The sequence below is a fragment of the Myotis davidii genome, unplaced genomic scaffold (genome assembly GCF_000327345.1).
Source record: "Myotis davidii unplaced genomic scaffold, ASM32734v1 scaffold964, whole genome shotgun sequence".
In the NCBI taxonomy this organism is placed as follows: Eukaryota; Metazoa; Chordata; class Mammalia; order Chiroptera; family Vespertilionidae; genus Myotis; species Myotis davidii.
In genome coordinates, this window is record NW_006298351.1 from 1,247,561 (window position 1) to 1,272,987 (window position 25,427).

Consider the following 25,427-nt stretch of genomic DNA (forward strand, 5'->3'; position numbering starts at 1 on the left):
CAATCCTCAGTCAGGATGCATATGGGAGACGACTGATTGATGTTTCTATCTCACATTAATGTTTCTCTCTCTCTCTCTCTCTCTCTCTCTCTCTCTCTCTCTCTCTCTCTCTCCCCCTCTCTCTTCCCTTGCCCCCATTCCTCTCTCTAGATTAAATGGAAAATATGTCCTCAGGTGAGGATTAGAAACAATTTTTTAAAGAAGACAGAGGCTCTTAAGCCACTATTAAGAAAAGATATGGATGTAAGGGCGATCTGGCTGCGACATCTGTCACCCCATTGATCGCCAAGGTTGATTCGGCTGATCTGGCTGGCTAGGCGGGTGTCCCCCTCCTCCCTCATCGATCCGTGTGCGTCCCTCCCAAAGCTGCGCGCTCGGTCGAAGAGGACCACCTCTCCCCCCCACCCCCCCACCCCGAGGAGAGGACCGGTCTTCGGTCAAGGGTATACGAGTAGCTGCGCTCCCCTGCTAGAACCTCCAAACAAGCTCTCAAGAAAAGATATACAAGATATTGTTAAGGAAAAATGCAAGATACAGAACAGAACATGCTTGCATTTATATAAAAGGGGGTTTATATATACGTGCGCGCGCGCACACACACACACACACACACACACACTTGCTTTTCCCCAGGTTGGGTACCTTTGCCTGAGGAAATAACACTATTGGTTAGACCTAGGGGACTAGAAGACAGGGTAGAAGAAAATCTTTCAGTGTATACCTTTTATGCTTTTTAAATTTTGAACCATGTACACCTAAATAAAAACTTAAATTGCAATAAAACTGCTATAACATCAGGTCATCTTAGCAGACAATGGAAAAGAATAGCTGAAAGAGCGTGGTGCAATGAGGTAGGCAGACCTGGGTTCAAACCCACCGCACATAGTAGCTATGACATCAAGCCAGTCACTGACCTTCCCTGAGCTTCAGTGTCCTCCCCTGTACGTGAGGATAAGCCCCACTGCCAAGGGCTGTCTCGAGCATTAACATACGGTGATGATGTACAAAGGCCCAGGACAGTGCCTGGCCTTGCAAAGACAATTAACACGATTTGGCTTCTTATCACCCTACACGTTCTGAGACAGATGATAACCATACTTACATATAAAATGTTTTAGGCTACTGGTTTGTCTTTAACATTTTGATTGCATCACCACTTCCTTCCAGAAAAGGGGACGCCCTCATTGTCTTTCCACCCCACAATGAAGGAAAAACATTGTGTCCTAAGGGACAAGGGAGCTTTTCAGTTCTTGAAAAGCCTCAGAAGTACAGTACAAACCTTCTTCAAGACAAGCCCATTTAAGTTCATCCACTGAAACTCAAGCAGAGTTCCTTTTCCTCCTTCAAAAGTTCCCACTGGTACAAACTTCAGAAGAGAAAAAATGGAATAATTCCCAGGCCAAGGGCTAATCTACTGGAAAAAGCCAAGAAATGGGCACTGAAATATTGTTTGTACTCATGCCTTTTCAAGAAAGCCAAGTTCTTTTTTCAACTTTCAGAACCAAGGTCTGTTTTCAGGCAGAGGCCTGCAGGCCAAGACTTCAGATGGAAATTGATGTTTTTTCTGACAGTTAGTTATAAGCAAGCACATAAAGCACACAGAAGAGTCACATCACAGAAACACTGACAATCCTAACTCTCAGCTGCCCATTGCCTCCATGAGACAATGATGGTAACTGCCAGCACTGCCTGCGTGCTGGGGCTTTTCACCTGTCCCCTCATTTTAGTCCACACTAATAACCCTCCGACACAGTGATTATCACTCCCTTCTGGACCAAGCCCAGAGAGCTGAAATGACTTGCCTACAGTTAGGCAAATGAGTTAATAACAATAAGATGCAATTCCACAGACATTCTATCATTTCACCGTCTTTGTCTAAATTATAAATAAATTTTAAAAGGCAACTGAGATATAGAAAATCAGAAGTCAAATTTCAGGAAGAGAAAGAGACTCCTTTAAAATTAATCTTGTATCTCTTTGCTTAATATTAAGGTCATCCTATTATCTTTATGCTCCTCATAATCAATTCAAACAAAATAAAGGCAGCTCCACCTACTCATGCTAACTCTGGGCATAAACATTAATCAAATTTCTGCTTGGAGGACTTTGAGGAAAGACACCAGGAATGGCAGTGAGAGTAGGACACTCACAGTTTTATAGATGTGTTCTGTGGGGCCATGAAATTCCTGTTGCATTCGTTCTTCAAGGAAATAGATGCGAAGCTTTAGGTTAAAGTTTTCTTTCTTCAATTCAGTGATTTGCTGGAAAATAAGCACAGAGGGGTTATCAAAATAAGGTCAAAGGGATGTTACCTACATTAATTCTCAGAGCTCCCAAGGATACAAATGGATTCAAATGTTACATACTAGAGAAAGCTTACCTTTGCTATAATTGTACCAACCCAGAACTAAGTGGTTCCCTCTAACCAAATTTAGGACAATCTGAACATCAGAATAAATAATGACCAAGTAAAGAAAGAATTCAAGATTTCACACTGACAATAAGTAAAGAAAGAAAAGGAAGAGAGGAATCTGTTATTTACAATATAAATCCAGTTAATAAATGTAGAATAATAGGAACAGAAAATCACCATTACACAACCACTATAGTAATAATTGACTCAGGTGAGAATCATTAATGCTAAAAAATTTAGATGAAAGATCACTGGACAGCATGATATTCATTCACACGGTCTCAAGATATCACCCCACAGATGGCTTATTAATTACAAAAGGAAAAGGTACATTTAAAATTAAGAAACCTATCAGACACCACATTAATCAAGAGCATATACAGCCCTGGCCAGTGTGGCTCAGTTTGTTAAACGTCATCTGGTGCACCAAAGGGTTACTGGTTCAATTCCCGGTCAGGGCACATGCCCAGGTTGGGGGCTCGATCCGAGGTCCAAATGCATCCGGGTGCGTGTAGGAGGCAGCCAATCAATGTTTTATTCTCTCTCCTTCTCTCTTCCTCTCTCTTTCAAATCAATAAAAACCAATTTTTTTTAAACGAGTGTATACAGTTGTCCCTCAGTATCCACAGAGGATGGGTTCCAGGAACTCCCATGGAAACCAAAACCAGTAAATGCTCTCACCGTTTACATAAAATGGTGTACTATTTGAATATAACCTATATTTTAAAAAATATTTTCAACCAAAGTATTTTTAGTTGGTTGAATCCAGATGCAAAACACACAAATATGAAGGGCCAACTGTAGTTAAAATCACCCTGATAAGACAAACTAACATCTCGTGCCTCCTGAAATAAATCACTGAAAGGAAGCAATTTCACTTAAAATACTTCTGCCCTGAATCGAATCAAAAGTTGTTGATCAGACACATCCAAATTGAAGGACTTTCTGCAAAACAACAGGCCTGGACTCTTCAAAAATCTTAATGACATTTGTGGAATATAATGAACATTATAAACTGATGAACAAAGATAGATACAGAGACAAAGAAGCATCGAACAGACTGTCAAACTTCAGTGGGAAGGCAGGGGAGGGGTTGGAGGTGGGGATAAGAGATCAACCAAAGGACTTGTATGCATGCATATAAGCATAACCAATGGACACAGACACTAGGAGGAGCGGGGGGTTAGCCAGGGGGAGGTCAATGGGGGAGAAAGGAGACATATGTAATACTGTATGTAATACTTTAAACAAAATAAAACTTTAAAAAAATCTTAATGACAATCTTAAGTAAAAAACGGTTAGGGAACTCTTCCAAATAAATGAAGTACTGCCCAGCAGGTGTGGCTCTGTGGTTGAGCATCAACCTATGAACCAGGAGGTCACAGTTTGATGCCATCAAGGCATGTGCCCAGGTTGCAGGCTCGATCCCCAGTGGGGGCAGCCGATAAGTGATTCTCTCTCATCATTGACATTTCTGTCTCTCCCTCTCCCTTTCTCTCTGAAATCAATAAAAATATTTTTTTTAAAAAGCAGGCACATAGTGCAATATATAGATCTTGTAACATACAAACCCACCCCTGAAACCTGCATGTTCACGTTGACCAATGTGACCCCAATAAATTTAATAAATAAAAGTAAATAAATAAATGGAAGTAATAGAGGCATGACAACTAAGTACAATGAAATCATACAGTGAATCTTGAACTTAAAAGATAAAGCTATGTGAAGATAACTGAGGAAATATGAATAACAACTTTATATTAGATAATAGTGTGATTTTGTAAGAGAATGTCCTAAGTAAGAAATACATGCTGAAGTCCTTAAGGGTGCTATCAAGATGTCTGCAACTAACTCTCTAATGAATGAAAAGAAAGGAATCCACCAAAAAATTATTACAACTAATAAATGAATTCAGTCAAGTTGCAGGATACAAAATTAATATTCAGAAATATGTTGTGTTTCTATACACAAATAATGAACCATCAGAAATTAAGATAACAACCCCATTTATAATTGCATCATAAAGAATAAAATACCTAGGAATAAATTTAACCAAGGAGGTAAAAGACTTGTACTCAGAAAACTATAAGACACTGATGAAAGAAACTGAACAAGACTCAAGTAAATGGAAGGCTATACCATGCTCATGGATTTGAAGAATCAATATCACTAAAATGTCCACAGTACTTAAAGCAATCTATAGATTCAATGCAATCCCTATCAAAATATCAATGGCATTTTTGACAGAATAGAATAAAGAATCCTAAAATTTATCACAAAGGACCCTGAATAGACAAAGCAATCTTGAGAAAGAATTACCAAGTTGGAGGTATTATGCTCCCTGATTTCAAACTATACTATAGAGTGATAATAGTCAAAATAGACACATAGATCAATGGAATAGAATAGAGAGCCCAGAAACAAACTCACACTTATATGGTCAATTAATCTATGACAAAAAAGGCAAGGTAAAATTATATAATTTTTAGGAGAATACATAGGGGCAAATCTTTGAAACCTAGGGCTCAGTAGAATTATTAGATATAACAGAGAAGGCATCATCCATCAAAAAAAATATTTAATCAATAAATTGGGCTTCATCAAAATTTAAAACTTTTTCTCTCAAAAAAAGAATGAAAAGACAAGCTACACATTAGGACAAATATTTACAAATCACATATTCAACATAGAAACTGTAACCAGAACATGAATAACTCTCAAAATGTAACTGTAAGCAAACAACCCAATTTTAGCCATTAGGAAAATGCAAATTAAAACTACAAAACTACTATGCACCTACTAGCCTAGCTAAAAAAAAAAGTTGTAATTGATAATATCAAATGATGATGAGGATGTGAAACAAATGGGGTTCTCATACTCTGCTGATGAGAATGCAAAATGGCACAACCCATCTGGATAACAGTTTGGAAAACTATACTCGTCACATGACTCAGCAATTCCATCCCGAGATATTTACCCTAAAGCAGTGGTCAGCAAACTGCGGCTCGCGAGCCACATGCGGCTCTTTGGCCCCTTGAGTGTGGCTCTTCCACAAAATACCACGTGCGGGCGCGCACGTACCGTGCGATTGAAACTTCGTGGCCCATGCGCAGAAGTTGGTATTTTGTGGAAGACCCACACTCAAGGGGCCAAAGAGCCGCATATGGCTCTGCAGTTTGCCGACCACTGCCCTAAGGAAATGAGAACCTATGTTCACACAAAACCCTGTATGTGAATGTTTACTGCAGTTTCATTAACAATCAGCAAAACACAGAAAGAATCCAAATGTCCTTCAAAGGGTGAAAGACTAAATAGTATAAACCATATGATGGAATAATACTTGGCTACTGTGATACACACAACATGAATATATTTCAAAGACATTACACTGAGGAAAAGAAGCTAGCCTCAAAAGATTACAAACTGTATGATTCCATTTATGTGACATCTGGAAAAAGCAAAATTATAGGGACGAAGGACAGAACATAATAGCTGCTAGAGGTTTGGGGTAAAGAGAAGGTTTGACCACAAAGAGGCATGTGGGCATCATGGAACTAATTCTATATTGTGATTGTGGTGATGGTCACATGAACCGAGAAGAGTATACACATATTAAAAAATTATAACTATATACATTTACATATTATATCTTCATTATGACAGAGGTTACAAGAGAGTATACTCATCCAGCACATCCAACTCTCATCCAAAACTCATCCAAAACTCAAAATTGGTAAATTTTATGTAAATTATATCCCAATAAGTTTAAGTTAAAATAACAAAAAAGAAATATAACAGAATATTAATAGCTGTACTAGAATGCCTAATATCTCCACACATATCACTCAGGTTTTTTCCCATCACTTTAAAAAACAATTGGTAATAGTATATAATACTTTTTTTAATAAACATACTTTTATGACTGGATAAAAGAAAATGATAAGCATACTCTATATTTTCAAGCTGTCTGCCCGTGGCCCTCTTGTTAACAATTTTGTGGCTAACAAGAACAGCACAAGAAACAATTGGTAGGTTCATTAAAGCCTCCTTTTAAATGTTGTAAGGAAACAGCACATAAAACATTCATTCAAACAAAAAAAGTCTACCCTGCCAGCTGCATCCTATAAAGAGAAACCTTATTCTGTTACTCAGCTACCAATAAAATATTTATGGAGCTTGCTCAGAATGCCCACATTGTACACACTGCTGAAATTCTTAACACCACTTGAAAAAATATTTGTCCTATTCATAGGTAAAGACATTTTCTTAAAAAATAGGAGGAAGGTAAATAAGCCTCAGAAGCTCATTGCCAATGCCAGACTGGCCCAGAAGACATACAGGCACTATCTATTCAACAGCAATGCCAGTCTAGTTCTCTGCACTTCCCTCATCAAGTTTTCTCTGACCATCCCCACCAGGCTGAACTGGGAACCCTTCTAAATATTTCCATATACCCTCCACTTTCTTTATCATAACAGTTATCACAGGGCTTTGTACGAGCTGGTTATTTGCCTTTCTACCCAAACCATCTCTAAGACATCAGGAACTATATCTTAATGTGCATTCTAGTCTAAAACATAAGAGACGGTTTTACTAAATACCCAATGGCTGAATGGGTGAATACACACATTTAAGACTTTCTTGAAGAAGTGCAATCCAAGACGGCATCAGAGTCAGACAGATCTGGTTCACATCACTCCACTGTGTTTTTCTCCACTTTCAGACAAGAACTCCCTGCCATGGCCACAAAGCGCTGTATGACCGGGCTCCGGCCTGTCTCTCTAGGCTCATTGTATACATCCTCTCCTTGCTCAGAGTTGCAGCCTCACTGGCCTCCTTTCTGGGCTTCAGATAAGCCCAGCCTATCTGTCTGTCTGCACAGCACTTGCCAGGGTGGCTCAGTCTCATCTTTTCCATCTCAGCTCAAATGTCAACAATTCAGAGGGGCCTTTCCTAACTATCCAATCTAAAGTGGTCCCCATCTCTATCACCTCCACCAAGTCATGCTCTGACACCTAATTCTTATTTTCTTGCCAGAACTTTTCACAATCTGTATTCACCTTATTTACTAACACATTTATTATTTATTATGCTTATTATATGAATACTATAATGAATATTTGTGCACTGAAGGGGAGGGGGTCCCCTCCGCCCAGCCTGCGCCCTCTCACAGTCCAGGAGCCCTCAGGGGATGTCCAACTGACGGCTTAGCCACAGTCTGGCCTCCCTCTGTGGAAGGCAACGGGCAGGGCAGGCAGATCGGGGGACAGCACCAATGGCAAGCGGCCAGCCCCACCCCCCCATCACCCCTCCACCGCCGGTCGCCACCACCCACCAATCACAGCCCACCAATAGCTGTCCCCTCTCTCTGCCCGCTGGCACACACCTTGGCTGGCCTGGCACCGCCCGTTCACCAGTTCCTACCCCCTGCCAAACGGTCATTCCGCTGTTCAGTCAATTTGCATATTAGGCTTTTATTATATAGGATAATTCACTTCTTGAGGGCATGGACCTTATCTATTTATGGCCCTGAGGTTTTAGCACAGTCCCTAGAACACAGCAGAGTTCAACCAACATTTGCTAAATGAATGAATAAATTAATAAATAAATGAAATCCTTACTACCTTACTAGCTGTATGACTTTAGTCATGTTCATTTTCCCCTTTGCCTCAGTTCCTTTATCTATACAAATGGGATTATAATAATGCCCATTTCGGAGAGCTATCATAAGGATTAGAAGAAATTAATTTCATTGCTCAGTATTATGCCCAGCACAGCATAAGAACTTAAAACATATTAATAGTCTTCTCATTTTTCCTTTTCCCTTTATGAGATCAAGTTCAAAAATTTTTTTTAAACTTGAGCTGGAAAAACTGAAAACAGCTTACCATACAGTAGGAATAAAAACCTCAAAATAGAAAACCCACCAAATATGACTCAGAAATCTAATGCTCAAAAGTAAGCTAATGCAAGGGCTGTGCTTGCCACATTCCCGCCTTCAGAAGCCCAGTGTTGTTGTGGAAGTGCAGCCTCTGCAAGGGGAAACATCCAGCATGGTCACGGTGGTGCTTTCTGAAGCTGGACAGGGCCCCACTTTGAAAGAGCTGCTACTCAGTCCTTCTGGCTTCCTCCCACTCTCACTCCCTATCAAGAGCCTTGGCTAAGTCTAAAGCTTCACCAAACAGGGAAAAACAAAAATCAAACACGTGAAAAAGAATCAGAGCAACTCCAAACAGGCCCTCCTTCACTGAAATCTACGCGTGAGAGACCTCTCTGGCATCAGTGTCAATGGCTTACAAAAGCCCGGGCCTCCAAAGCTGAAGTTCACCCATCAGATCACCTTTCAATTCAAGGCAGCTGGGCTAGAAGCAAGGCCCTGGGGTCAGCAGAATGAACTGAACCTCCAATGCTGCCACCTATGAGCCATGTGACCTTGGAAACATTACTTACCATCTTTGTTGGGTCATCTATAAAATGAGGATAAAAATCAATGACCTCACAGGGGGTTGTGACAACCGAATGAGTTGGGCCTGGCACTAGCAAACAGGAAACAAAGGCTGGCTTTTTTGTTATCCTCTTTAAAAATCCAAAAGGTGTTAGACCACTCACCTGTACATCACAAAAAACATGGACTCTTACTGTCCAGAATTCATCTCTGGTGAACAATACCATGTGTATGATGGTTTTGGCCAGTAGCAGCTAAGTGAGATTAGGAAAATAAGGACACTCTGGAATTAGTTTCTGATTCCAATACTCTCCCTGGTCCTCAAATCATCAAGAAAACTGTTCTTGGCAAACATCTATTTATTAACAATTAGTACAGTGGGGCCTTGGCTTACCAGTTTAAATCGTTCCGTGATGAAGCTTGTAACTCAAATTACTCGTATGTCAAATCTTAAAGTGAACGAGTGAGACACGTGATGCTGGGCTGATGTTGTGGCGTTCACTGTGACGTTTGCTGTGCCAACTAGCGGTGGGGTATCTGAAGCTGGCTCATAACCCGAATTTTAGCTTGCAACTCAAAGCAAAAAATCGGCCAAGAGACAGCTCGTATCTTGAAAAACTCGTTAGTCGGGACACTCGTAAGTCAAGGTCCCACTGTACTGTAGCAGTAACAGAATTTTAAAACTGAACCTCAAACAATACTTGGAATACAATGAAATCAACTTATGAGATCAATTTCTGTTATATTCTTTTCAGCTTTCACTCATGAATTTTTTATCTATACATTTTTTATCCTATATAATAAAAGGGTAATATGCAAATTGACCTAACAGCAGAATGACCAGAACGACCGCTGGACAAGTCACTATGAGGTGCACTGACCACCTCTTGGTCCATTTCCCCGGCCGTCAGGCACCTATCACCTGATGGCAAACACAGAACCGGAGATGGGTGGCGGCAGGGGGCAGGGGGCAGGGCTAGCTGCGGGCAGCTGGGGAAGATGGCCCTGATAGCAGGCCAGGCCTAGGGACCGTACCTGCACATGAATTTCGTGCACCAGGCCTCTAGTCTATAATAAAAGTGTAATATGCTAATTAGACCAGACAGCCGAACAAACTTCTGGACATCCTTCCAGATGACCTTCTGCAAGGGGCAAGTCCCTTGCACGAAATTCGTGCATCGAGCCTCTAGTATATTATGATATAAGTGAATTTTGATATTCCACTGCTTTCCCCTAATGTCTTACACTGTTATTGAAGAACTACACAATTATCATTTGAAATGACTGCACTGAATTCTATTGAACTGATTCACTGTCGATTATTTCACATTTCTCTACTGAGCATCTATGCTGTCAATGTGATCTAGTAGAGAGTGTTCAGGCTTTATAATCAAGAAGACCGGGCTTGAATTCTGCCTGCTTTGAGTTTCTCAATCACACCAAGCTCATGGGCAAGTCATTTAATCTCTCCAATCTCAGCTTCCTCATCTGTGAAATACCTTCATCACAAACTTACTGCAAGAAGCCAAAGAAATAACAAATGTAAAATCATTCCTTTGTTCCCAACTTTTCACAATTATATACCATGGGGCAACAAACACCTTACCCACAGAGCTTTTTCCTTCTACTGGGCTGTTTCCTGAGGATAGTTTTCCCAAAATGGATTAGTGGGCTCAAGAGTAATATTTTTTATGACAAAATGGGGCAGGGGTGGGGAATGAAGGGAGCTATTCCCTGGTATAATAAGTAATTCACAACATAGAGGTTACAGAGCAAATCTGAAGATGTGAACCTCCTACCATTCCTCATATAAAACACTAAACTTGACTAAATGCCTCAGCTAAGACCAAGAATTTTCAACAAAAAGGAACAAGGGCCGGGATATAAGAACACCAGCACCCCAGGGCAGCTGAGTATGAGACATGACAGCAGAATTTACCCTAAGAAAATAATCACATAACTGTCAAAATATGTGTGCATAAGGATATTCATCACAGCTCTGTTTGTAATAGTGAAAAATTAGAAATATGAACATCTCACAATAAAAGAGTATATGGATTACTGTTTAATCCATCCCTTTTAATAAGTCTTTATGAACTTTAGACAGTCATTAAATAATACTATCCATCAGTAGTATTAACAGAGGTGGAAAGCTACCCCTGTCATTCCCTGTTAAGAAGGTCACAGAAAAAGCCAGAATTAAACTCTTCTATATACGAATAAAAATTGCTACTGGACTAACTGGATAGGCGGAACCAGAATCTGGGTCCAGTAAGACAGGCCCCCACTGAAGACCAAAATGATTTGCCAGCAACCATAGGTCTGCCATAGAGGTGACTATACCTTCAGCTTTATTTAATTAAGGTACTAATGGATTACCAGTTTAAAGACCCAAAAGAAGGCACGTGGTTTTCACATGGCAGCGTGAGGCCTTGCACAGAAGAGCAGAGTGGCCCAAGTTCAAAGCCTGAAGAAGTCCCTCCCACTCTCTGGGCTTCAAAGTCCTCATGTGTCAAATGAAGGGACTCCTGGCATTCCTCTAGCTCTGAAATTCTGACTTTCTTATAAACATCTCATGACCCCATCCCTTAGCTTCAGCATCATCCTGTTTTCCATGAGACCACACAGAGCAGCCTTTTAACTGGTCATCTTGCCCCCAACCTTGCTCCTTCCTGCAGTCACCGTCTGGGTGTTTTGAGAGCGTAATTTGGTCATTTCCCTCCCGGATTAAAAGTCATCATTGGCCCCCCTTCATTTTCAGGACAAAATCAAACAAAGCAGTGTCACAGACAGAATCTGACCCCTGCCCGCTTCAATGGCCTCACTTCTCTCAGGCCCCTGCACAGAGGCTCCTTCCAGCAAAGGGAACTTAGAGATCTCTAAACTCATCACACTCACCATGCCTCTCTCTACATTTGCCCATGTGAGTCCTTGTGTCTGGATGCTCCCCCAGTTCTCTTGCCTTGGCTAATCCCTCCCTGTCTCTGAAGACCCAACTCAAGGAACACCTCTTCCAGGGAGGCTGCCCTGAACCCCCAGGCAAGGTTCAGGGCCCATCCTCTGTGCCCCACAGCACCCTGTATTTACCTCTATCACTGCACTGTTTTCCTCTCCATCTCCCCAATTAGACTGTGAGCCTCTTGACAGGAAAATGTACCCGGTATTAACCTACTGCAAATTCCCAGTCCCTAGCCCAGCCTGGCATAGGGCCTATATCTGAAAATACTCATTAATGAACAGATGAACTCTGAGCAAAACCAGAAGGAGGCCTATGTCTTGCTAGATACTAGCTAACAGACCCTGATGTTCAGGTACCTGTTATCTGAGACTAGAAGAGGAATCATAAGTTTCCCCTTTAAATCAAAACTATTCCTGCCTCCTCTTTAATATGCATGCTGACTTTAAAATTAGCTTGAGATGCCAAGAGCATTTCCTATAAGCATCCCGCAGAAAGTTCAGACTACCTCAGCATAGAGGTCATGCATTGGGTAGCTCAGGCCAGATGAAAATCTTCAGTGACTTATAAAGACCTAAAAGGGAAACGCGGAGAACAGTGTGGTCATTTCAATTTCAACTGAAGAATTCGCTCCTAAAAATGCTACAGTAAAAAATATTAATGCCATAAAAACCTAACAGCAGCCAAAGGAGCACAGTCATAAAAAAAAAAACACATAAATTCTAAAACATTGGCATGGAAGGCTCTCCTTCACCTTCAAGAAAAAATGGTATTTAGGTCATCAAGAGCACACTTGAGCAAGAGAAACTTAAGTCACATGCAGAGCAGGGGGAAAAAATCACAATAATATATATATACCAATAAGAGGAGCAACAGCTGACACAGGATGGACTCGGTAGGCACATGTGCTTCCACTACGAAACAGAAACTGTTAAATGACTGGCCCAAGGTCACCCAGCAGAAGTGGGTGAGCAGGCAATCTGGCTCCAGAGGCTGTGGTCCTTAGAGAACAGCTTTGCCATGTCAACCCCTGGGTCTCAGTTTCTCCTACATATAATAAAGAGGATTGGATTCATCCCACATCAAAAGGCAGACAATAAAGCGTGAAATGAAAATTCTAAGATTCTATTAAATTTTTCCATCTAGAAATAAAATTCAAAACTGTGCCCTTCATAAATTAAATAACTATGTCTTACAAAGCTGCTTTAATATTAATGTAATATATATGAAGAGCCTAACACGTAAGTGCCCAGCTCAGAACAAGAGCTCAATAAGCAGTAGCTAGTATTACTCTACGATAAACCAGGAATCACCATTTAATATTAGAGCACATTTTAATTATACACAACGTGAAATAATCAAATCTCATTCGTTTGAGGCCCCAGACCCCACGGCATAGATCATGTTGTACAGTTGAAATTATAACAACTCCAAGCTTAGAAATTACTTGTTTCCATTAGAGATCTGACAAGTCATTTCTTCAATTGGTCACTGGTGGTTTGCAGATAACTATTAGCAGTAATGAGTATTCTAAATTAAATCTAGAGACAGTACTGCTCTGTTCTGTACAGACAACTGGGGAGAGAGAAACACAACTGGGGAACGTCCTTCTCTCTGTGTCCTCTGTCTTCTCTCTGATAAATACCTCTTTTATCTTGTACAGTATGGGTTCCATTTGGTTACAAATGAAGAAGGTCTAATTCTTCCTATGATAAATGAGAGCGCTGAACAGGTAACTTGTTAAGAAGATTTGGAATTGGGAAAATATCCTTATTTTCCTGTTACTTAACAACAACACCCCCCCCAATCCCCCCCCCCACACACACACACACACACACTAACAAATGAAAGACACCGTGCCAAAAGACATTAAGTACAGGAGACAGATCTATCACCACGTAATCCATCCTCAGACAGCACTGGGTCCAGGCTGCTCACTTTCATTCAACAGCAACAAAGATGAAGCCTACAAAATGCAAGGAGTCACCCCAATGTGGTGAAAAGAATAATGGCTTTGGAGTCATTAGAAACCTGGATTCAAATCCCAGTTCTGCCGCTTAAATATTATGTGATTCCTTACCTGTAAAACGGGGATAATATAAAATACCTCACAGAGCTGTAGCAAAAATTAAATGGAGACCATATATAAGGCATCTGACATCATAAAAAAGCCCTTGAGAAATATGAGCTCCTCTCAACTGTGCAAGAGGGTAATAACCTAACAGTCGGGGCACCAGAATACGCCACCTGCCCCCAAGTTGGAAATTGCTGATCCTGTTAGAACCCATAACTGGCCACATATTCAAGGGCCAATTGCCTAGGTATGCAACAGTCTCACAGAGACACAGCATTCCGCCAACCCTGGCATTGCCCAACTTAGACACCTGTCAAGAAATACGGCTCCCTCCTGGGTCTACTTAGACAGCAGCAGCAGCAGGCATGATTTGTTAGGGCTGGTAACTTGGCGTCTCCACTTACATTTTCAAAGTCCTTCATGTTCCGTGCTCTTGTGGGAGACACCGTTTCTTCTGACACCTTTGGGAGCACTATAAAAAGGAAAGTAGACAAAACATCATGGTATGCAAATCACCCAGCATCCCTATTAGAGGACAGAGCCCAGAGAAAAAAAAACGTAAATAGCTTCCACAGTATATTCTGCCGGTACTTTCTGTCTGCTGTGATTTACTGAGTTGAGTCCAGGGAAAGCTCTAAACCATTAGATTTCAAATATTTACAAATTACTTAAACTAGCCCCAATGTAACAATGTGTGTGTCAGAGGATGAACCAGAAAATGCACTGGGCATGTGGCAAAGCAGCAACGTCCTGATGTCAACTTCCTTACTGACTGTCATAAAATTATTCTGCTGACCAGGATGATGTCTCACATGTCAGCAACTAAAACAAAGCATATCCAACTAACTTGAGAGCAGGGGTCAGCAAAATGTTTAAGACAGCAAGACAACAAATATTTTAGGCTTTGTAGGTCATATATGAAGTCTAAACTATTTTACAAATATAAGACAGTTACATTACTAACTCTACTGTTGCAGCACAAAAAGAACCACAGACAATTCATAAACCAATAAAGAAGCTGTTCCAATAAAAGCTTATTTTCAAAAGCAGGCTGTGGGTCGGAAACTGCCAAGCCCTGCTTTGGAATGATTAAAGACTTTGCCAATACCCAAATTTTTCCACAGCTTCTTGAATTCACCAAACATTTATTACACCCCTACTCTGTGCCAAGCACCATACTAGGTGCTGGGGAAACAACAGTGAAGGAGACACTGATGCTGGGCCCGAGAGATCTCCAATCTAGTGAGCAAGACAGAGATGGACACAAACTATTATGCTGCACAAAGGGCGCGGCACTTTTTAGCTGCTGAGTAGATGGGTGTTGAGAAGGAAAGCATTCTTCCAACAAATATGCATGGCAGGCCTCTGCTCTGCTAGGCCTCATTCTAGACGTGGCTATATTAGGAAACGAACAAATAAACGGAGCTGATATTCTGGAAAGAAGAGATAGACAAAAAAATTATAGGGCAATTACACAGTATGTTAAAATGTGATAAATACTGTGGAGAAAAATAAAGTGGATAAGGATGAGAAATACCAAGGGTGGGGTAAGGGTTGCAATTTTAAGTAAGGTGGTCAAATTAGGGAAGGTCTCACTGGGCAGACTTGAGGGAAGGGCAAAGGGAGAAGTCTGAGAGGGGAGCATGTCTAGTGGGCCTGAGGACCAGCCGTGATGCCAATGGACTAAGGGGGGCAGAAAGGAGGTGAGCAAAGTACTGGGGGATAGGCTGTGGATGGCCTTGTAGGCTCTTCTCAGGACACCGAGAGCCAACAGAGGATTCTGAGCTAAGGAATAACACGATGGGACTCTGGCTTCCACAGGCTCCCTCTGGCTGCCTCACTGAGAACAGACCAGTTAGGAGAATACAGGCACAGTCTAAGCCAGAGATCACAGTGGCTTAGACCAGGGTGGCAGAAGTTATCTAATTCTGGGTATTTTTAAAGCAGCCGACACGAATCAATGAAATAAAATTAAACATGTACATTTCAGAAAGGAAAGCACACCTAAGTCAGCCTGTGGAGAGCCAGGGAAGGCAATGAGCTTCAAGCTCAGTCTTAAAGAGGCAGCAGGCAGATGAGGGAGCAAAAGGAAAAGCAGCGGCCCATGCAAAGGCCCAGAGGTGTGAGTGGGCATGGTATCTGAGCCATTCATTCTTCAAGTCTTTGTTCCAATATCAGTTTCTTGGGAAACTCTTGCCTGATCCAACTCCTCCAGTTCCAGGGTAAATTCCCTCTTACCTCTCTCACAGCACCTTATACTTCTCCACTCGTTACATCTGTCATATGATTTATCATAACTATTCTTTATTTAATTGTCTGTCTTCTCAGCTTGACTGTAACCTGTTCAAGGTTGAATGCCAGTGCTTAGCCCAGAGACTGACATGAAGCAGACGTACACATGGGCTGCATTAAGGAGCAGGCCTACCAATTTTCTGCTTCTAACTACCTGTGGGCAGGGAAAGCAGAAGCCAGAAATATTGGATTTGTGTTAAAAGTTAACGTATTTTGAAGGGAAACCAAAGGGTAGCCTATAAGCTCAAGTATTCTCCAGAAAAAAACCCTGTGACATTTATATGACCTGCTCTAAAAACTTCTCCCTTTTGCACATATCTCATCACTTTGGAGAAGAGAATAAAATGCAAATCAAAATATCTCTCTGAGATATTTCAACAAATCAAATTATTAGCACTTCTCACAGATACTTACGATAGCTTGCACTTTTTTCAGAAACAAAAATTATGAAAAATGCTTAGCAAAATCCACACCGCAAAGTGGAAAGTCTCCTCATAATGGGCTCCACCACAATAGACTGCTTATTTACTCGGCACCGTCTCCCGTGGTCTAACCAGCTATTTGTCTCCAAAGGGCAGGCCTGGGTAGGAATGCTGGGCCTCTGCTGGCAGATGGGACCCAGCAGCCTGCCAGGAAGGCCTTGGCACACGAAGTTCAAATAGGAGCTCTCCTCAGCCTCCAGCCACTCAGCAGTGGGACCAACAGACCTTCCTTGTCTGACTAGTCACCAATTCAACATCCAGCCTCCACACAGTCATTCAGTTTAGCAAACACAGACTGAATCCTACAAGCGCGGTAGCAAAAAGGAAAACTCGCCCTGGCCGATGTGCTCCATGGTTAGAGCGCCGTCCCATGCACCGTAGGGTCAAGGATTCAATTCCTGGTCAGGGCACATATCCAAGTTGTGGGTTCAATCCCCAGTCAGGGCATGTGCATGAGGCAACCGATCGATGTTTCTCTCTCTTCCTCTTCCTTCCTCTCTCTCTAGAATCAATGAAAAACATGTCCTTGGGTGAGGATTAAAAAAAAAAAAGAAAGAAAGAAAACTCATGAAATACGGCCTGAAGGACATCAATTCCTCTAATCCCATGTTTATGAAAGGAGGTGAATAATAAATCAATACATATACAAAATACTGAGCACCTACTCTGAGCACCTAGCCAGGCCAGAGTAGGCTCTGGGCCCAGAGACATCAGAGCCCAGTCTCAGGCTCAAGGCCTCAGGGCCCTCATGGTCTGGTGTCTACATGCCTTGTTCTTACTCAAGACAATACCCAGTTTTGTGTACTTACCTCCATTTCCCAAAACAGCAATGGGGCTGATACCTTCCAGGTCATCTGGTAACTTGGGGACAAGGCCACTAAGAGAAAACATGTGCACAAGAGATGAGTTAGTGTTTGAACACAGGGAGACCGTTAAGACAGTCTGCACATGACAATCACCAGGCCGTGGCCACGGAGGGGCACACAGCTGAGCCACCTGAGAGGCATGCAGTGCAGAGGTTAAGAACTCAATAGCTGAGTGACCTTCAGTAAGGTTGGCTGGTCATTCATTCATTCATTCACTCATACAAGTATTCTGTGTGCCATCAATGTAGCAGGAGCAGAGGCACTGAGCCAAATACAAGCGAGTTAAGTTTCTGAGTCTCACTCAGTCTTTTATATAGGAATACCTCTAGCTATAAAGATTAAATGAGTGAATGTCTATGAACACACAGCACACAGTAAACACTCAGTAAGTGGCATATGTTGTTTTTGTCATTACTATTATTAATATTCCTATCACAACCAAAAATTAAGCTTCCAAGAATCAGGCACCCATTCAGATGCTTTCAGAACATCACACAAAAATACAAAATTCACTGATCCAAGAAGTTTTACTAGGTGAATTATAAAAATAGGGTCAGTGAAGACCTGGAAACATTGTCAGAAAACTAAGCCATAATAGGAGGAGTGGTTTAACACAAAGGATATTACCCTGGATTCTATCCTAAGCTCTGCCACATGCCCTCCAGGCTTTGCTTGTGAAGGAGAACAGCAGCCATTTCAGAGAGTAGCTGACAATTAAACAAGACACAGTGCCCAGCAAGGTATCTTCATATTGGAGGCAGCCCATAAACGGAAGCAAAATACCACTGTCACCTAGAAACATATTGTGCTTCATAATTTACTGACATGGGAGCTATCCAGTTCCCTGAGGGTCCATGTATTTTTCAAAGGAAGGCGCTAAGATCCAGGTAACTCAGTGGCCTATCCAGGGTGGCATGGTAGTTAAGTAGAGATCCAAGTCCAGAATCCAAGCTTCTTGTGTCCAGTCCACAATGACACATCCCTGCCCCACGCTGTAACCTAGGACTTGATGGAAGCCCAGCTTGGCTTCTTGGCTGATTGTTCTTTCCGGATCTCTAAATCAGAATCCATTCTGTTCCAAAGACAAGTCTGCCTGATCTCCCAACTTAAAGCTGGCATACACCTCCAAGAAGAGCGCCAAGCAAAAAAAAAAAAAAAAAAAAATGGGTGTCATAAAATTCAACATCAAGAGAATGATTGACACAAAATGTGTCTGCTATAACGACAACTGAAAAAATCTATAGATTCAATGCACTCCCCATTAAAATACCAACGGCATATTTCACAGGCCTAGACAAACTCTCCAAAAATTCATGGTTGACAAAGGCAAAGAATTTAGTTTAGACAAGTTTCCAATAGGCAAATACTAAAGTCTGAAAAATGACATGTGACATCCCAACTCTTAGAAGAAACCACTATGTAACCCAGAAATTCCTGTCAGGTTCTTGCCAGCTTTCCACTTGGGCTTTACCTACCCTGTTTTTAAAAAAAATAATCATTTTCCAAGGATATGTTCTTTTTGTTTGTTTGTTTGTTTTGTTATTTTAGAAAAGGAGTTGGGGTAGAGAGAGAGTAACATCAATGTGAGAAACATCAATCAGCTGCTTCCAGCACCCACTCCAACCGAGATCAAACCCGCAACCTGGGTATGTGCCCTGACCAGGAATCAAACCCGAAACCTTTGAGTGTATGGGACAACACTCCAACCACCTGACCACTTTTAAATGCTGAGTCTGTCATCTGCGCACTCCAGTCAGTTTCAGCTGCCCCTCCAGTTCTAAGTAGCTCCCTCTTCCCATTCGGATAACTCATTTTTAGCCTAAGAAGTAAGGCTGGGGCTTCCTGGAGCCCCATAAGAAAAAAAGGGAGGGGCGGGGCTTTTTTATGCAAGCAAAAGAATAGAGAGCTTAGATATGGTTTTATCATGTTATAGATGGGGGAGACTAAGGCCCAGAAGGGGGAAGGAACTTATTTGCTTAAAATCACAAAGCAGAGACAAAATCCAGCAAAATCCAGCAATCATACCCTGCAGGGCACCCACACTAGCAGGCACCAAATGTGATGAGCCTCCCATTTAAGGCTCATCACAGCCCTTTTGTGGTAGGTGGTAGTTTTTAAATGTTGCCATTTTTTAAAATGAGGAAACAGAGGCCCAGAAAAGTTAGTCACATTTACTCAGTGTTGGAAAGGCCAAGCTACCCAGATTTCAAACCCCAAGCTCTTAACCTCTGTACCCCTAACACCTTCCTCAGCGGGCTGTGGCGAGGTCTGAACGAACAGAGGCAGAGGACTTTCAGTGCTCACTCCATCAGTGCAGAGCCATCAGGACTGCTGTTTGTCAACTATTTGTTGAGTGAATGAATGGACACTCCCCTGAGCTTCACCATCTCATCCTCCTGTCTTACTCTACAGCCACTCAATAGGAGCGATCTCAGTCTGTGTCTGTACATGGCAGCAACAATTGTCCACTCGCCACACAGACCCAACAAGGTTAGGCATTTCATTGGTAAAGTGTTATGAGTGCCAAGGATGGGACTGGACATCACTTTCAGAAAACAATTTCAAGTGCACTTTTGTTTGCCCTTCAACAATTCATTTGCCATTCTTTGTTACTTATTCTTAGAGAGGAAATATATAAATACAAAAGTATAGATAAGCCTAAAGTTCTTTTCAACTACTCCTCACTCCCATCTCAGTCCCCTCCTAGGAGGTAACCATGCTGCCACAAGACATGTATTCTTCCAGATCTTAATCTATGCATTTACATACATAGAGACATAGTTTTATTTTGTGGTTTAAAAATAAATAAATACAATCAAATTTTTATGTATTATTCTGCAGCATCTTTTCTTCACTTAATGTGTCCTAAAAATATTTTCATGGCAGTACAAATAGATCTCCCTCAATGTTTTTAACTCCCGCAAAGCATTCTACAACATTCTTTTTCCAAAACTTACTGCATACGACCCGTAGAAGGAAACGTATTACCCTTAATTCTTGTAATGTTTTCTATTCTGTTCTATTCCATTTTATAAAATTCTGATTGCAACCTACTAAGTTGAATTTCATGAGCTGTCATGAGTCACAGTCTGAAAGACGCTCTTGAGAGGATCTGTATTTACACAATCCCCTGAGGATAATTCAGTTTGTTTCTAAGTTTTTCCTTTTACAATGCATACAGGACTCCTTGTGCACATGCATGAGGATTTCTTGTGCATAGATAACACGAAGTGGAACTGCTGGACCAAAGCATATTCATATTTTTGAATGGGCAAAGGATTTGAAAATATACAAATGGCTAATAAGCACATGAAAAAATGCTGAACATCACTGTCATGAGGAAAATGCAAATCAATACCACAATGTGATACCATGTCATACCTCCATGGATGGCTACAATAAAAGAGACAGACAATAGCGAGTGTTGGTGAGGCTATGAAGAAATAAGGACTCTCATACACTGCCTTGTCCCGAAGTTACCAGATAACCTGGCAGACATCAGCCACTTTGGAAAAGACTTGAACAGTTCCTCAAAATGTTAAATACAATGTTACCATATGACCCAGCAATTTCACTTCCAGGTATATACCTAGAAAAAAATGAAAACATATGTCTATATAAAAACTTTTATATAAATAAATGTTTATAACAATATTATTTATAATAGCCAAAAAAAGCAGAAACAACCCAATGTCACAAACCAAAGAATGCATAAACAAAATATGCTACATGCATACAATGGAATATTATTCAGCCATAAAAAGGAATGAAATGCTAATACCTGCTACAAGTCAGAATGATAATATATGGGAATACTGACTTAATATTAGAGGGGCCCCGGAAAACTGGACAATCCAGGTGAGAGGTCACACCATAATATATTGGGGCTGTGGAAGTAAGATGAAGACAAAGAGACATGATGGACTACCACTGGATCCAATTAAGCAGGAGCTGCAAAGGACCTGGCTCTGGCTTATGCATAGTAGATTCTCAATAAGCAAAGAAACTATTGGTCAAGTTCTGTCCAAGATAGGACTTGATTACGCCTGCTGTCCAGGTATAAATACTAATTTTGCCCATCTCCCTCTGCAAAGAGCCCAGGTTTGCACAACAAATAATATAGTCACCCTTCCCATTAGGGTCTGTTGACTAAAAGTAGCAGCCTGTCCCTAGCAGACCTGGATAGACAGTCATTGTCTCAGTCGGGCTCTCCTCGGCATCCTTCCAGCGCCCTCCAACCAGGGACCCAGAGGGCCCGGCCTTAGAGCAGCGCTAGGCTCTCTCAGGCCCTGCTATGGGCGGAGATACTGGCCCCACCAGCAATGTGGAGTCCAACTGCCTCTTGGAACAGGTCCATTGGGGGGCCACTCTCAACCGTTATTGATATTGATGTTGATGACGATGATGATGATGGCAGCTCAGTCATTTCTAAGGCACTGATATTACCACTAGCCCCATTTCACAGATGGGAAAGTAGGCTAAGCCACCCTACCAAGGTCACCCAGCTAAAAGGACCTGGATGTTTTTTAATCTTTATTGTTGAAAGTATTGCATATGTCCCCCATTTTCCCCCATGACCCCTCCTAGCCAGCCTCCGCCCCCACCCCCAGGACTTGGATTTGGACCCAATTCTGTTCAACTCCAGCCAAGGTTCTTAACCACTGCACTCCATTGCCTCAGTCTTGGTGGCCCCATAAGCGAAGTCCCCATGAAAGCGAACCCCCAAACCAGAATGCTCACAGTCCTGCCCCCTGCAGTTCCCACGGATGTGCACTCCGAGAGGCCCCCTCCCTCCTGCCCCGCACACCCTCTTCCAAGATCCGCCCGCAATACGAAGGGCGAGTGTGGGGCCGGTCGGGACCCCCGGGACCCCGCACTCAGTATCGACGGGTGGGTCCCCAAAGAGACCCCCTCCCAGAAACGCACCCCACACCTGACCAGGTCCAGAAACACCCTCAAGAGCGAGCCCCCTCAGCGGGCACCCGACCCCGTTATTGCGAATCCCTCAAACCCGGGCCGCACCTGCAGCCGCTGAGCGTCCCGGGGAGGGTGACGTCCTCTTCCAACACCGAGTCCATCACGGACACGGAGCAGGCGGTGGCATTGGTGTCCGTGGCGGCCGCGCCCCTGGCTTCTCCTGCGGTCGCGACCCGCCCGGCTCTCCAGGTCCCCGCCCCCTCCAATCCAGCTCTTGTTCGGACTCTGGCGGCGCCGCTGGAATTCAAACCGCAGCCGCCGCCATCTTTCCCGGCGCCTCTTCCTACGGAAACGAGGCGGGACCAACGCGGCGCGCGCCATGAAGCCGGGCAGGGAAGCGCGGGCAGGCGCCATCTTAACTAAGGGCAGGACGCCCGCACTTGGGCCAGCAAAGCTAAGGAAAGAGGGGCCTGTGGTGGCCATATTTGATGAGGGCAGCCTGGCCGAGGCCCGGGAAGGCGCCATCTTTGTTGAGGGCAAAGGTCGGCCTCGGTCCGTTAATTTAAGCGGGAGCCGGGCATCAGGCCACTCGCGGACCTTCAGCTTTCATAACCGCCTCTGTGCTTTTCTAGAATAGTGACCACGAACCTTACAGTCTGTTCTTCCAAGTTTCTTTTTTCCGCCTTCAATTGAAACTCAACAGACAAGCCGGTGCCGCCTCCCTTTAGAAAAATCCTACCTGTGGAATCCCAACTCAAGTAGCAAGCGCATTCCTATGAGCCCAGTGGTCAGCAACACTTCCTCTCCAGTCTCTCCACGTGACCATTACCTTTAGGTCTCAAACGCCCTTGAGATCTGTAAACTGAGGCCCCGCAAGACAAGGCCACTCGCCCAGAGTCCTGCACAATAAACTGTGAATGGAGCCAGCCCGCCCCCGGCCCCTGCATCAGGGCTCTGCATAACCTCGCTGCCTCCTCTAAGGCACAGAGCCTCCCCTGGGCGCCTGGGTGATGGGGGCAGAGCGTGGCCAGTGAACCCCACCTTCGTCTCCCATCTCGAGGTTCATACCTCCCTCTGCAGGCTGACAGGAGGGTCCTGGATGAAAATAACGTGGAAAGATGGGTTGATGGTGGCTTTCCCTGGTATCGTGTATATTAGTAAGTCACCCTCGGCCTCAGTTTCCTCATTCTCCACTTTAAGTGTTCCTTTCCAAAGGAGGCCTTCTCTAATCCTCTCATCTAAATCAAGCCCTTTCTTGGATTCCTAGCCACTCTGCTGTTCCTCTGGGGCGCTTACTGCATTTTGCAAGGATAGATTTCTGGAAGGGGGGAGGGGAGGCTGTTTGTTTGTTTTTCAATGTTGTCCTCTTGCACTACACTGGCAGCTCCATGAGGGCAGAGACTATATTCTGAATTGTTTCTTGCTTTATCCCCGACACCTATCACAGTGCCTCCACCCAGCAGGTGTTTAAAAATATGTGTTGAATGATTCAATCCATCTGGGAAATGGAGCCAAAACCTATCCTACAAGGATGTGAAGATGACCTAAGATACCTATAATAGTTCAGTCAGCGTCCTACATATTCCTATTCTCTCTCTCTCTCTGTCTCTCTCTCCCCCCTCTGTGTGTGTGTGTGTGTGTGTGTGTGTGTGTGTGTGTGTGTTTCTTCATGAAACCTATAAAGCACATGTCCTGTGCCTGTTCCTCTTCCCTTCCCAGATCTTCAACCTCCTCAGAATCAGCAATAAAATGACATCCTGAAGGACAGAGTGGGCAGGAACCAACGTCTCCAGGAAAGGAGCAGTGCTCAACGCCGTGGGACCAACAGTTCCTGACAGTGCTAAGTCCAAGCAATGAGACGAGTGTCCAAAAGCAGGGAAGCTGGTTCTGCCACGGACTCCCTGTGACCTTTGGCCATCCACTCCTCTTCTCTGGGCCTCAGTTTCTACAGCGGTAAAATAAGAGGGTGGGACTGGATGGATGTCTCAGGACCTCACAGCTCTGGAGGCCATTTCTTTGTGTGTTTTTCAAAGCAACTAATGCACAACCAACTCTGTTCTGGCGAGGGAGACTGAGTTATACAACCATCATTTCTCAAATGAAGGAACTAACTTTCCATCCAGCAGATGAAAGCTCTTGAGAAAGGAAACAAGGAAGAGGACTTACACATCCTGAACATCTCTTTCCTGCCACTTTGGACAGGCACATCATGCACCGCCTCATTAAACTCTCGCCACAACCCCTGGAGGAGGTCTACTATTAACCCCACTTCACTTACACAGGAGAAGACTGAGGCTGGAAGAGGTAAAGATGACTTTCTCAGGTCTCTCTAAACGTCCATGTCCTCATTGTTTCAGGCAGCCTGTCTTCCCTGTTTGTTCCTTTTTCTCCACTTTAGAATTTAGGGTTCAGAGGTGAGACATTTCAGGGATGTGTTCAGCAGACTCCTTGGGCAACTGCTTCAAGGTGGCCATGAGGGAAACCTTAGTGTGGACAGTCTGATTGCAGACTGGAAGTCTGGGAACCAGAATTCTGACTCTGGAGAGTCCTCTGACGTCCTGTGACCTGGAACCTTCCCTTTGCTGCTCCTTGATTTTTCCATGTGTAAAAGGGCAGACAGTGCTGAGCTCGCACACTTGCATTATCTAATTAGATACTTTGGGAACAATAAAGAAATACGAGCCTGTGAGGCGTTGTCCTTATGATTAATCCATTGCCCCATTCAAAAAAATGACCGTGTTCCTGGCTTGTGTGCTAAACCCTTTGGTGATCCTGGAAACTGAAAATAGAATCAGTCGTACAAAGGATAGGCTATTTGGGAAGTTGTTTTTCCTGTTTTCATGGTCAGGGATAACGCCCTTTGCCCTGTCTCTGTCTCCCCACAGCTTTTCTTTCTGCCAAGCCTAGAGGTGACGTCATTACCACCAGCTGTCTGGGCTATCTGGCGCCTTCTCCTTGACAACAGCCACCCAGCCACAAAGC

General features: G+C 43.1%; 1 protein-coding gene across 9 annotated transcripts in view; it reads right to left on the reverse strand.

The window, feature by feature from the left end:
* Positions 1 to 22,777, reverse strand: part of CDK5RAP2 (CDK5 regulatory subunit associated protein 2) — a 159,955-nt gene extending 137,178 nt beyond the window's left edge. For 3 of the 9 annotated variants that reach the window (XM_015570625.1, XM_006773982.2, XM_006773981.2), the window contains exons 1-4: positions 22,551 to 22,777; positions 17,472 to 17,539; positions 14,293 to 14,360; positions 2,151 to 2,261 (exon numbers count right to left, since the gene is read on the reverse strand). In XM_015570625.1, the coding sequence (XP_015426111.1) occupies positions 2,151 to 2,261; positions 14,293 to 14,360; positions 17,472 to 17,539; positions 22,551 to 22,606 (303 nt within the window). In that variant the 5' untranslated portion in view covers positions 22,607 to 22,777. Of the gene's footprint in view, positions 1 to 2,150; positions 2,262 to 12,322; positions 12,389 to 13,691; positions 13,781 to 14,292; positions 14,361 to 17,471; positions 17,540 to 18,155; positions 18,185 to 22,550 lie in introns of those variants that run through there. The other 6 variants (XM_015570629.1, XM_015570628.1, XM_015570630.1 and 3 more) reach the window with 6 other exon arrangements.
* Positions 22,778 to 25,427: the final 2,650 nt, after the last annotated feature.